This window comes from Cyclopterus lumpus, chromosome 13 (assembly GCF_009769545.1).
Source record: "Cyclopterus lumpus isolate fCycLum1 chromosome 13, fCycLum1.pri, whole genome shotgun sequence".
Lineage (NCBI taxonomy): Eukaryota > Metazoa > Chordata > Actinopteri > Perciformes > Cyclopteridae > Cyclopterus > Cyclopterus lumpus.
This window is the reverse complement of record NC_046978.1, coordinates 4705017-4717325: the sequence shown is the minus strand read 5'-3', so window position 1 is coordinate 4717325 and position 12309 is coordinate 4705017. Positions and strand designations below refer to the sequence as shown.

Genomic DNA, 12309 nt, shown 5'->3' with positions numbered 1-12309 from the left:
TACAATGTCATCCAAATATCTTTTTATTATTCTCTAAAGAAATATATTTCTGAAAATGTTTTTAGGAGGGGAAATGGTGCTTGACGCAAGTGTCTTACTGCACTTACTGAAATTTGTTCTGGTGTGAACTCAAAGCACTTCATCACTTAACACTTACTGTGAGATGCTGTTAAAACAGAAAACAATGCAAGAGTGGTCACTAATATCATAACCTGACCACAGTGGAGTGGAGGGGATATATATATATATATATATATATATATATATATATATATATATATATATATATATATATATATGGTCATTTAAAAAAGCAGATGAATAAACAGACCAAATGTGGTCCTTAAAAGGTGACCATTAGAGGTCAATAAAAATAAACAGAATTATTCTGATAAAGGTGTAAGTTCAATTTAGTAAACTGTAAAGTTTAAAATTAAAAAAAGTGGAAATATACATCACTTTAAATTTCATGTTCTCACTGATTGATTGGAATTCCTCTCAGGCTAGAAAAAGATAAACAGAAACAAACAAATTTAATTAAAGTGTGTATGTTTTGTGCATTTTATAAACACTTGTGTGGTTGCAATTGAGAATGAAAAATATCCAAAATGTGATATTTTACATTTGAAAATGTGACCCTTTTGGACAAAAAAATTGTTTCAATAGAGTCAAATGCATTATACATATATTTGTGAAAATAGTAATCAACATTCTCCGAACTAAACATCAGATAGCTTTCTAACACTTTGGAATAAGGTCCTTCAAACTGATCTACCATGTTATCAAAAAACAAGCAATTTGATCAAATCTGTTGAAAACCAAGTCTTCAAAATGAGGCCTAAAGCCAGACATCATATATAAGTTATTTATGTTTTGCTATCAAATTGAGATTATGGTCGACTGTCTGATTTGAGGTCTCAGTATGTGGGAAGAAAAAAGGAAGAAAATAGTTTCTAATTGTTCAGACCCAACATGCACTACGCACCCGTACTGTAGCTGTCACATGTGTGAGCGCACATATTCTCGGGTGTTTACTGGTATAACCTGTGTGTATGATGTATGCTTGTCCAAGTGTGTATGTTTTCTTTAATTAAATAGCTAACCACTTGCCCATCACTGTGAATTTAACATTATCATCCCATCTTTGTGAATATTCCACCCAATCATCAAATAAAATGAACAAATGTAAAAAGAAAAACCAGTGATACAGATGACGATAACAATAAAATATTCCAGTAGAGGAGCACAACTCAAGGCTTTGTGGTTTCTTTCTTGCTTCTGTGCAGTACATAAACTCAGCAATTAAGATACATGAAATGGCATGACAGTTAATTAAGGTTTCAGGTGGGACACATATTTTCAGGTTAATCTGGTCTACACTACATTTGCATACAATAGATTTGTTAGTCTTAATATCAGCTGCTAATGCGCATCTCATTCTTTGATGGCATAAAACGGACACTTACGTACAGCCTTTGCCTACACGTGTAATACTAACATCATCATATATCCCTGGAATTGACGAACCGCAATCACCCACACAATAAATAAAACACAATAATATTGATCCTTCATTAAAAAAGTAGCATGTGGAGCAACAAAAGACTCAAATTCGTCTGAAACGATCAAGAGAGCAGCAAGTACACGGAGAGCATTTCACTTATGAGAGACTATATGCAGGCACGCATCACTGTGTGTTGTGTGTGTGTGTGTGCGTGCGTGTGTGTGTGTACATTGGTGGTTTGCTTGTGTGTCTGCGCGTGTGTGCATCTCCATGAATTTGCAAGTGTGTGTGTGTTGTCTGAAGCAGCCCCAGGGAGGGGCTCTGACATTGAAGACGGGTTAAATCCTGTTTTACATTCAAGTGGCAGGCCCTAGTTCATTAGAGTGAGGATCATTCCTCCTCAAGACCAAAGGAAGCGCATACTAAACAAGAGCAGTTGTTGGGGAGAAAATGCCATTGTACGTGCAAAACCGTATGTACTGTATAAGTGTGTGTGTGTGTGTGTGTGCACTGATGTGCTGGGACAGGGCTGCACAATAACTTCTGGTTTTGTCTTTATATCCTCTTTTCTGTGGAGTATACTCTTTACAAAGGGAGGTAAAGGTGTGGCTCGTGCAGTGCACTATTTGTGTCAATGTGCATGTGTGTCTGTGTGCACAATTCATGGCAGCTCTACTCAGCCTGTCATTGAGTCACCCACATGCCCTCCCTGTCACGCACTTTGATGGCTTATCTTACCCCCTGAATTGGAGTCGCGCTCCCGGGGGAAATACCTTAGCACATGTAAATGCATTTGAAAGAGTAGAAATATGGGTAGGAATAATAGAGTGAGGCATGGGGGGAGACACCCAGTCAGCTTCCACCTGACATGGGCTTACTCCGTCTCCACAACTCTGTCTTTCCTCCATCCTTCCTCTGCCTCTACTATTTTTGTAAATGTTTCCAAACAATCTCCTGCTTCTCCTCTCAGCCAGGAGAAGGCCATCCATACTTAATGCAGGTCTCAAGGCAGATGCTTTGATCCATAGGTGTGGCATTTAACACCTGAGAGCAGATGAGCAATCTCGTCTCAAATCAAGCGGAGGTTATAGCTCCTACAGCTGGGGTTTAGAGATGCATGAGGTTCGACCCGGACTTGGAGCTGTGGCTGCTGTTGTGCTTTCTGAGGCTCGGGGTCTGGGGTGGATGGTGTTTGTCAGTGAGGGCGCGTCTCCTGCCTCTGGGCGCCCTGCCCTTTAGACGCGCCAGGCCTCAGGAGCCTCCTGCATGCCAAACAGACCTGTGCAGTCAGATGCAGCCACGGAGGAGAGACAAGGAGAGGAGGGGAGGGAGGGGAGGCGAAGCGAACGTGAGGAGGAGTCCAGAAAGTAAGGACTCGAGGGCGAAAGGGTAGAAGAGGATCTGAATGAGAGAGGAGAGGAGGGAGGAGAGGGACTCGAGGGGAGGAGGTAGGGTGCTGGTCACACTGCAGCAGCCCTAGACACACCCTGCATGTGAAACACAGCTGCATTGGAATGCCCTGGGAGTTGGCGAAGGGGAGGTGGGAGGAGAGGAGAGTGAGAGCAAAGGAGAAAGGAGGAGAGGAAGAGAGGAAGAGAGGGTGACTGAGGTGAGTCTCAACAGCAACCCTGTGTGTAGATGGTTGCAAGATATCACAGACCTTCGCCCTAACCCAGTCAGTGATAGTTATCACAGACAAAGCCCCTTCATCACCAACACTCCCACACACACACACACACACACACACACACACACACACACATACACACACACACACTCACACGCACACATGCTGCTCAAATCACTTCAAATATACATACATGCTCGCAGATGAGCAGCTTATATACAACTCCTAATGAAATATGGGTTTCAAGTAGAAGTCTTTGATTGTGCTGATAAATTGCTGCAAATTAAGGTTTTAGATTTGTATATTTTAAAGATCTAAGAAAGAGATGTGTGCACATTTCATCCACACATTTTATATGCTGCTCTTTTTAACTGCCTTTCTTTGCATCTTTTTTCATATAAAGCTGACTGAAAGATATGCACAATATTTCCAGTGCACCTGTACTCGCCAGTACCTGTAAAAATGGCAAGAAATATATATTTTTCTAATTCACACCATTTAGCTCAGCTGGCTCCCATTTCTCTTGATCATCTTTGATATGTTTCTACACTTTCATTAAAGTCCACCTGTGGTAATTCATTTGATTGGACATGGAATGATCGAATGAAAAGGCAACTAGGTTGAAGAATCTGGTTTCAGAGCTCAGAGATGGGATTGTGTGGAGGCATACATCCTGTTGGGAGGGGTACAAAGACATTTCCGCTGCATGGAAGGTCTCCAAGAGCACAGCGACATCCACAATTGTTAAATGGTAGAAGTTTGCAGCAACCAGGACTCTTAGAGACGGCTGCCTGGTCAAACTGAGCAACCTGGGGTGAAGCGCCTTGGTAAGAGAGGTGACCAAGACCTTGATGATCAGTCTGGCTGAGCTCCAGAGATCCTTTGGGAGATGGGAGAAACCTCCAGAAGGACAACCATCACTGCAACTCTCCACCGCTATGGGCTTCATGGTAGAGAAGATTCTCTGGTCTGATGAATCCAAGATGGAACGGTTTGGCCACAAGCGCCACGTCCGTAGGAAACCAAGTACCGATCATCCACCCATCCATCCGTGGGGGTGTTTAGGAATGATAGAGATATCCTCAATGAAAACCTGGTCCACTGGTCCAGGGCTGGAGGACAAAAAACCTGGTCCATTGGTCCAGGACCGGAGGACTGAGTTGAAGGTTCACTGTCCAACATGTCCTAAAGTGGTCCAGCCATAGCCTAGATTTGAACCCAATTGAACATCTCTGGAGAGACCTGAAAATGTTCGTCCACCAGCGGTCCTCATCCAAACCGACAGAGCTGGAGAGGATCTGCAGAGAAGAAAGTCCCCAAATCCAAAGCTGGAGGCTGTTATCACAGTCAAATGTATTTCAACTGGGTTAAGGGTCTGAATACACTAAGAACATTTACCTTTTTCCTTCTTTGCTGAACTTCTTAAAATCTTAAATTTAAAATCTAAAATCATGTTTGTTTTTTATGAGAAGCCTCCTAAATTGTCCATGAATGCAGTGGTTGCACACCTAACTCCACATTCCCATCCATGTACAATGAACAGTCCACTGTAAATGGATACTTCATTATATAATAAGAGGTCAAGAAACCAACTAGTAGAAGTAGCAACCAGGAATACTACAAGGCCCCAAAGTGGTATGTGTCAGTTTGGTTTAATGTCATTAAACACAGTTATTCAGGAATATGCACGATCTAATTCAAACTTAAAATAATCAAGATCAGGCCATAATTCAGGTTTCACCTCAGTGGTGAATATTCCCTGAATTTGAATACATTTCAAATGACCAAAAACAATAGGGCATTTAAATAACAACCTTTTGGCCATATATCTCACTTTAAAATGAAGCAATGTCTACTTCATACAGCATTTAATTTAGCTGTTGGACTCGTGAAAATATAAATATTATTTTGTGGAGCAGACCTGCGTCTTTCTCCTGCTGCTTAATCCTCAGATCTACCTGGTGAATCTTGACCCACAGGTGGGGAAGAACATGTCCATTTAAATGTGAAAGCAAATCATGCAGACTCTGAAGTTTAGACCCGGTGTCAGCATAGATTTATTCTCACTTTATTATTCTATGTACAGAAGAGAAACAAATGTGAACCCATCGACAGACAAACTCTAGCGTCAATTTAGACCATCCATTAAAACAGTAATTATAGTGAACACCAGATGGTTTTATGGTTACATTTAGGTACTGTACATAGCCAAATATATGAAAAATACTTGTTTAAAAAAAAAATCTAGAGTCATTACAATAACTTAACAAAAATGATTTAAAAAACAGTTAACCTCTGGAAAAGAAAAACAATTTAAAAAAAACATTGTAAGCCCTCATTGATAAAAAGACAGATCTGAACATGCATAGTATGACCATTCTTACAAGATCTCAAACTAGCTTGTTTTATTTCAAGACTTGTATAAAAGCTTCAAGTGAGAGTAAATGATGTGGAACCAGACAAAGTAATCATTGCATACAAGGTAATGTAAACTAAACTTATATTAACAGATGTGATGATCTCAGTGAATCTTTGCACTGTGACAACGCACGGAACAAGTCGAAACATTGTTCAGACAGATTGATAATGCAAGTGAAGCAGCGTTGAATATATATGATTATAATAAATCGTACAAAAAAAGACCGATATATATATATATTGATCAGAAGTGAATGTAGTCCAACTACCAACATGTCAGCATTTTCTGAGCAGTTTTCCAAAAGGTCTGAAAGTCTTTGTTCACCTCAACAAATAATCTCTACATCAATATATAACAGTGAACAATAAGTCTGAATCTGTAGGAGTCACACAGCCTCCATATGAATATGTAGAATGCTTGCACGCGCGATCACACACACACACCCTGAATCAAAGCAACACACACACACACACACACACACACACACACACACACACACACACACACACACACACACACACACACACACACACACACACACACACACACACACACACACACACACACACACACACACACACACACACACACACACACACACACACACACACACACACACACACACACACACACACACACACACACACACACACACACACACACACACACACACACACACACACACACACACACACACACACACACACACACACACACACACACACACACACACACACACACACACACACACACCATCTCCGTCTCCAGTGTCTACTTGTTCGGCCCCTTGCTGTCATTGTCCTCCCTGCCGTGATGTCGGCTGTTGTGGGAGCCACGGTAACCCCGGTGTTCACGCCTCTCGCGGCACTCCCGGCACTCCTCCTCATCCTCTCCCTCCTCATCGAACTCCTCCCCCTCGTGGATGATCTCCACCTCCAGGCGGCCGATGTAGAGGGATACCGCACAGAGCCAGAGGAGGGCGACGCTGCCCACCGCGGCGCCCTGGAGCAGCAGCGCTGGCACAGATAGCAGCATCATCCTCCGCAAGGCGAAGAGGCTGCCGATGTACGAGGCGCCGCCGAACGACACGCACACACCGCCCAGGATGAAGAGAGCTGAGGGAAAACACATCGACATGATACAATTCATTCACACAGTAATTCAATATTGGATGGAAGCAGGCTGACTTTATCTTAACTGAGAAAAAGTGAAAGAAACAATAGACTTTGTCCTGTTTTTAAATAGAATACAAGTTCACACGCCCTCGTCTCTACCGGTGGCCGATGGATGATCTTCAAGAATTGTAATACATGTAATGCTCATATTCAGACTTAGATAATGTTAACCTCATGGCTAAATTTAGTAACAGCTGGCTAATTCTGATTTCATGTTTTTTCACACATTACTGTGTCTCAAACTCATTGACTATTAAATGATTTACATAACCTTTGATCAGGTAATCATGACATCGGTTACAGCTAGATATAAAAGGATATCAGCTCTTTATTAACTTATAATGATTTTAGTCAATTGTAGAAATTATTGTGAAATTATTCATTTGCTGAATAAAAAAGAAAAAAACTGCAAAGTTCTCTATTGTTTTTAGGATTTTTGAAAAGCTGAGGAATATTGGTGCAGATGCTATAGTTTTATAAAATGTGTATTACTTTTTTTTTTTTTTTTTTCTTAAATCTACTAGCTTTGAATAATTTGGCAGTAATATAAATCTTGAAGCACAAGCTGCCGTTTGTTATCCGACTTCCATTGTGATGATTTGCATAAAACACTGAGCGAGAGCCGGTACCGTATCCCGCTTCTCGTCCCACTTCGCTCTGGACAAATGCGATGACTCCGATCCCGGTCGCCAGCAGACCGTTCCTGAACCATGAGAGGAATCCTGTAAAAAACACCAGAGCCAGAAATAAACAGCAGACACATTACAGCCAAACCAGAACATCTGCAGAGAGAGACAGACACTGTTTGCATGCATATGATGATAGAATTACGGCCTCAGCTGCCTCCGTTTATCAAAACCTTCTCGGAAGTTGGACTATTCTAAGACTTGTAAAAATGCTATACACAAAGCATACATAGATAAGAAGCCATGTGCCTATTTCATAATACAGTACATACTCTCGGATGATCTTGGGTCGGAAAAAGTATGAAATGTTCAGAAAAATCGTGCTTTCTCTTTGTCACGTTTAATACGCAGTAGAGTTCCAAGGTTGAGCGAACATATTGCATTGTTTCCCGTCATTAACTCAATAACAGCACACAGGGACAAATATAATCCTACAAACTGTATAAATTTAGTATATTGTCGAAGAAGTGCAGCTGGAATGGAGCCGATTTGTGCACACCCTGATGACTGCAACCTGAGGTCAATGTTGCAGTTTTTACAAAGAAATCTCAGGCAAAAAGGTAAAGTGAGGATTTGGATATATTTCCCCTCTTAAGTTTCTGTTTTATGAATTACGGGCCTAATGTAAAGTCCATTTGATTGATTAACTGAAAAGCAGTTAGTCAATCAAAGGCCCTGCACGCTTAAACAACTGCACCTGGACTCTTCGATCGACTCCATGAACATAAAAGAACAGCAGCATCTATTGCATCCTTTAAAAGGCTAAAAGAAAATGTTATGACTACATATACTTATTGGCATGATTTGCATTGTCTGTGCAACTTTTTTGCGTGTGTGTGTGTGTGTGCACTGTGTATCTAAGCATGTATTTAAATACATATACCGTGTGATGATCTTTTTGCTTAATTATGTCTGTTGTAAAGCACTTTAGCACAAAGTGTTTTAAAGTGCTCTATTTGACCTTGATCTCTTCACTTTGGCTGATAAGATGGAGTCGCTGCGTCCACGTTCTAATGAAAATAACACTGATAAGATCAAAAGGTAATTGTGCTGTACATTGCTCCCTCTTCAAGCTCAACCAAAGCAGTCAGAAAGGCAACACACTATACAGCTTTAACCTTTAAGGAGCTGCTTTGTCTCTCTTGTAGACATGATCAACGTTGCTGTGCGAGGTTCAGGGTTCAATCACATCCAGCATGACTTGTGTCAGGTTACCTGTCTCGTGGGACTTTCTCAGCATCTGCGAAAATTGGAGAATAACAATATTAAGAACATAAGCCTCTAATTGAATCAGTTGTATTATAAGAAACGCATCTATTGTGGATGTGGCTGTGATGCACAGAGAGCGGCAACGAAAGGAAAAGCAGCTGTGCTATTTCAGTTTTAAAAAGCTTCACTCCACCATGAGCGGACATTTCCCTACCAAAGCGTCCGCCTTGTCGAGGTCTGTGAGCGGCTGCTGCTGCTGCAGCGGCTGCTTCCCCCACGGTCCCTGCTCCCCGAGCCGCAGCCGGGACGAGCCGTGCAGCCTCCTCAGCGGGGCCGCGGGGGGACGGAGCAGCTTCACCGTGCGGGCGAAGTGGGACACGGCCGGCGGCAGCTGCCTCCCCATGAATACACGGAAGAAAGCCATCGCATCACGCGCTAAAGGTGCCCCCGGTCAGCGAAACGGAATGCGAGTTGAAAGCACAACACGACCTCTGCACGCACTCTGAACTCTGACCCCGTGGTCGACGACGACACCCGGAAGAGGCTCGCGTGAAGCACGATGCCGTGAAAAGGTAAGTCAAAATAACTTAGCGCCATCATGCGACTGAAGGTAAATAATCACATCGGAATCAAACACGAGTTTGGTTGAGTTATTTTTAACCACAGATTCGTCTTTTCATTTATTGTCTTGAAGGTTTTACGTTTATTGTCGACATTTCCCCTTTAATGATATATAAAACAATATGCAATTACATAGGGACGCCACGGGAGGGCGCCAGAGGACAATGCTTTGATTTAGGTTCAGATTTATTTATTTATTTTCTTGCAATTTTCAAGCAGTGCAAAACAGAAAGGAAACAACTAAATAAAATGATTTCAACTTAAAAAATATATTCAGAGGAAACACAGAGGCAAAAGAGGAATTGGCCAGGCATAAGTAAAAATTATAATGCAAAAAAATATCTTAAACAGAAAATGAAGCACATATAAATCTGATTTTTATTTTTAAAAGGTCTCGTCATACAGTGGACCCATGGAGTGGACTCTCACTCAAAAAGCAAGTATGTCTTAAATATGTTAAGAGGAACTTGAAGGGGACAGTTGGGAGCGTGTGAGAGATGTAATCTGAGGTTGAAACATGCACGCACACACAGCTTTATCCTCCTTTTTATGGAAATCACATCAAAAAGACAAATAGTGATGAAACTGTATTAACCATGGTTGCACACCCAGTGAACCTGTGTGTGTGAGGGAGAGACCTATATCCTCAGTGAGGATGATAGCACAGCCTCTTCCTGAGGGTCTTTTGTCTTTTTTGGCCCACTGGGACCTAGAAAGGCCACGCCTGTCATAGCTGATTGTTGAGTGTAAGGAGCGTACAGAGCTGCAGCGGGTCTCAGATGGGACTTTGTATTTGTATTTGTGTGTGTGTGTGTGTGTGTGTGTGTGTGTTGACAGTGGGGTCTTTTACGAAACAGCCAAATCTTTGATGTGATGTGCAGCTGACCCTTTGGTTGCTCTCACGCTACTGTCCCCAACACAATGGGGGACTGATGTTAGTACACACACATACATATACACTGATGTTAGTACACACACATACATATACACTGATGTTAGTACACACACATACATATACACTGATGTTAGTACACACACATACATATACACTGATGTTAGTACACACACATACATATACACTGATGTTAGTACACACACATACATATACACTGATGTTAGTACACACACATACATATACACTGATGTTAGTACACACACATACATATACACGCACACATGCACATGCTTGCACATGCAGATAAGTTATCCAGCATTATAACACGTTTTCCATACACAGCAGCAGCGTTTTACTGATAAGAGACTTGACCTTCAATGATGCTTACTCACATTATGTTTATTATTTGCATAATACTAATGGTGTTTATTAATTATATACGAAACACAAAATGAGTGCTATTTTATATATATATATATATATATATATATATATATATATATATATATACACATACAGTACATAAGCAAATATAGGAATAATTGGTGATATAACAATCATTGTATTGTGTTCATATTCATGTGCAATAAGGGTCGGTTTACATTTTCTCCAAATCATGGCACATGTGAGGTTCAACAAAAGATTTATCTGATTTTTATTGAATAGTGTTTCTTAGAATTATCTGCAAGCATCATCAATATTGTTCATACTTTTATTCCTGTAACTTCAGAAAGAAAAGGCCTGGTAAAATAACCAGAGGAATCTGATTTGCATGTCTCTTTATAATTTGTCCAAAGTATTTGTTTTTATTATATTGTGGTGATAAGATAACTGTAATACTGGGTGTGGTCCAGGCTTCCCAGGATGCTGTCCAGGGCAAACTCTATTTCCTGGTAACGTTAAGGCCTCTGTGGTTGTGTGTGTGTATCTAACCAATCACGTGGCAGTGCAGGATCAACCTGCATGAGTCTTTTCATACAGCGCGTTTATTTTAAACATATATTATATACAATATTCTCCAACTGTTATGTTAGTGAGCTCAGCAGATATTTACCCTGAAAGAAGATGTTAGCCAAACAGTGGCATTGCTTGTCTCATCTAAACCCAGATGTGAGCTGCGATCAGCTTGGAGCTGGATTGAAGTTATAAAATGGCAACATGTGGTGGCTACATAGTACTTAGTAGTTGTATTGCTAAACGAAAAGAAAAAACAAGTACATATGTAAAACAACGTATAGTTAATTGGGCAAAATTATATAAAGCCAAAAAGTGACAACAGAATTAGAGTACGGCCTGCAATGGCTATATGAGGGAAAGTACACTAATGTACATGTATTTAACAATAATGTATTTTTACTGCTGCCAGAAAATGCATCTATATCTGTGTGAGCTTGTAAGGAGGGCGAGTGTCACAGCTGATCCTCAACTTCTCCTTCCTTCCCACTCCTCGCTGCCATCACTCACTTCCTTTCCCCTTTGCTCTCATCCCAGTTGTACTCGACACATCCTCTTCCTCTTTATTGTGCAGGGTCATCATCATGCTTTTTACATATTTTTTGTTTAATTGTATAGATGTTTATGGGCATAGTGATATAATTCTGGATTGAAACCATGTCGTAGAGCTTTAATACTTTTTAAAAACCTTATTTCAATTCCATTTTTGATCTCATTACTGGCTTGAACGCCATCATTCCTTTGCTGTTTGCTTTCACTCAGTTTACAGTTAACCTCATCCCTGTGTATCATGTACAAAACTCCTAACCTCTTATAGAACATAACCATAAAGCCCCCATACGGTTAAAGTAAAACAAATTGAGAATTTAAATATTTTGTTTACAAGAACAGTTGCATGAACAAACATACATTTAGACCAAATGTTTTTCAGCCATGTTGGCCTTTTGAAAACTCGGAAAGCAGAGTAAAAAACTAAGTAAGCAAGTCTACTTGCAGGCCTCAACTGTTAACTCTTTGGTATTAACTCTCCTTGAGTCCTGTGGCGTTGACAGGGAAGAGAGAGAGGGATTGAGAAACGGAGGAGGAGGAGGAGGAGATGTGTATACGTGCAGAGCTGCACTAGTGTGTTACGCAGTCTGGGGGAATCCAGCCAGCTGTGTTGGGAGCACTGACCTTGGTAAAGAGTTCACTGTTTTTCAGTCTCTGTACAAACACGTGT

The 12309-nt window shown here is 40.9% G+C and overlaps 1 protein-coding gene across 1 annotated transcript; it reads right to left on the bottom strand.

The window, feature by feature from the left end:
• Window positions 1-4803: 4803 nt before the first annotated feature.
• Window positions 4804-9128, bottom strand: tmem160 (transmembrane protein 160). The gene is made up of 4 exons (XM_034549302.1): window positions 8835-9128; window positions 8627-8651; window positions 7355-7447; window positions 4804-6665 (listed from the first exon to the last, which is right to left on the bottom strand). Exons 1-4 carry the CDS (start codon window positions 9042-9044, stop codon window positions 6322-6324), a joined length of 672 nt encoding a protein of 223 aa, XP_034405193.1. The 5' UTR covers window positions 9045-9128; the 3' UTR covers window positions 4804-6321.
• Between the last annotated feature and the right edge of the window lie 3181 nt (window positions 9129-12309).

Coding starts and splice junctions, on each gene's coding strand:
- tmem160 (XM_034549302.1), bottom strand. CDS start 9,044: ATGGCTTTCTTCCGTGTATTCATGGGGAGGCAGCTGCCGCCGGCCGTG. Junction 8,652..8,834: donor TCGACAAGGCGGACGCTTTG/GTAGGGAAATGT, acceptor CAATTTTCGCAG/ATGCTGAGAAAGTCCCACGA. Junction 7,448..8,626: donor GAGAAAGTCCCACGAGACAG/GTAACCTGACAC, acceptor TGTTTTTTACAG/GATTCCTCTCATGGTTCAGG.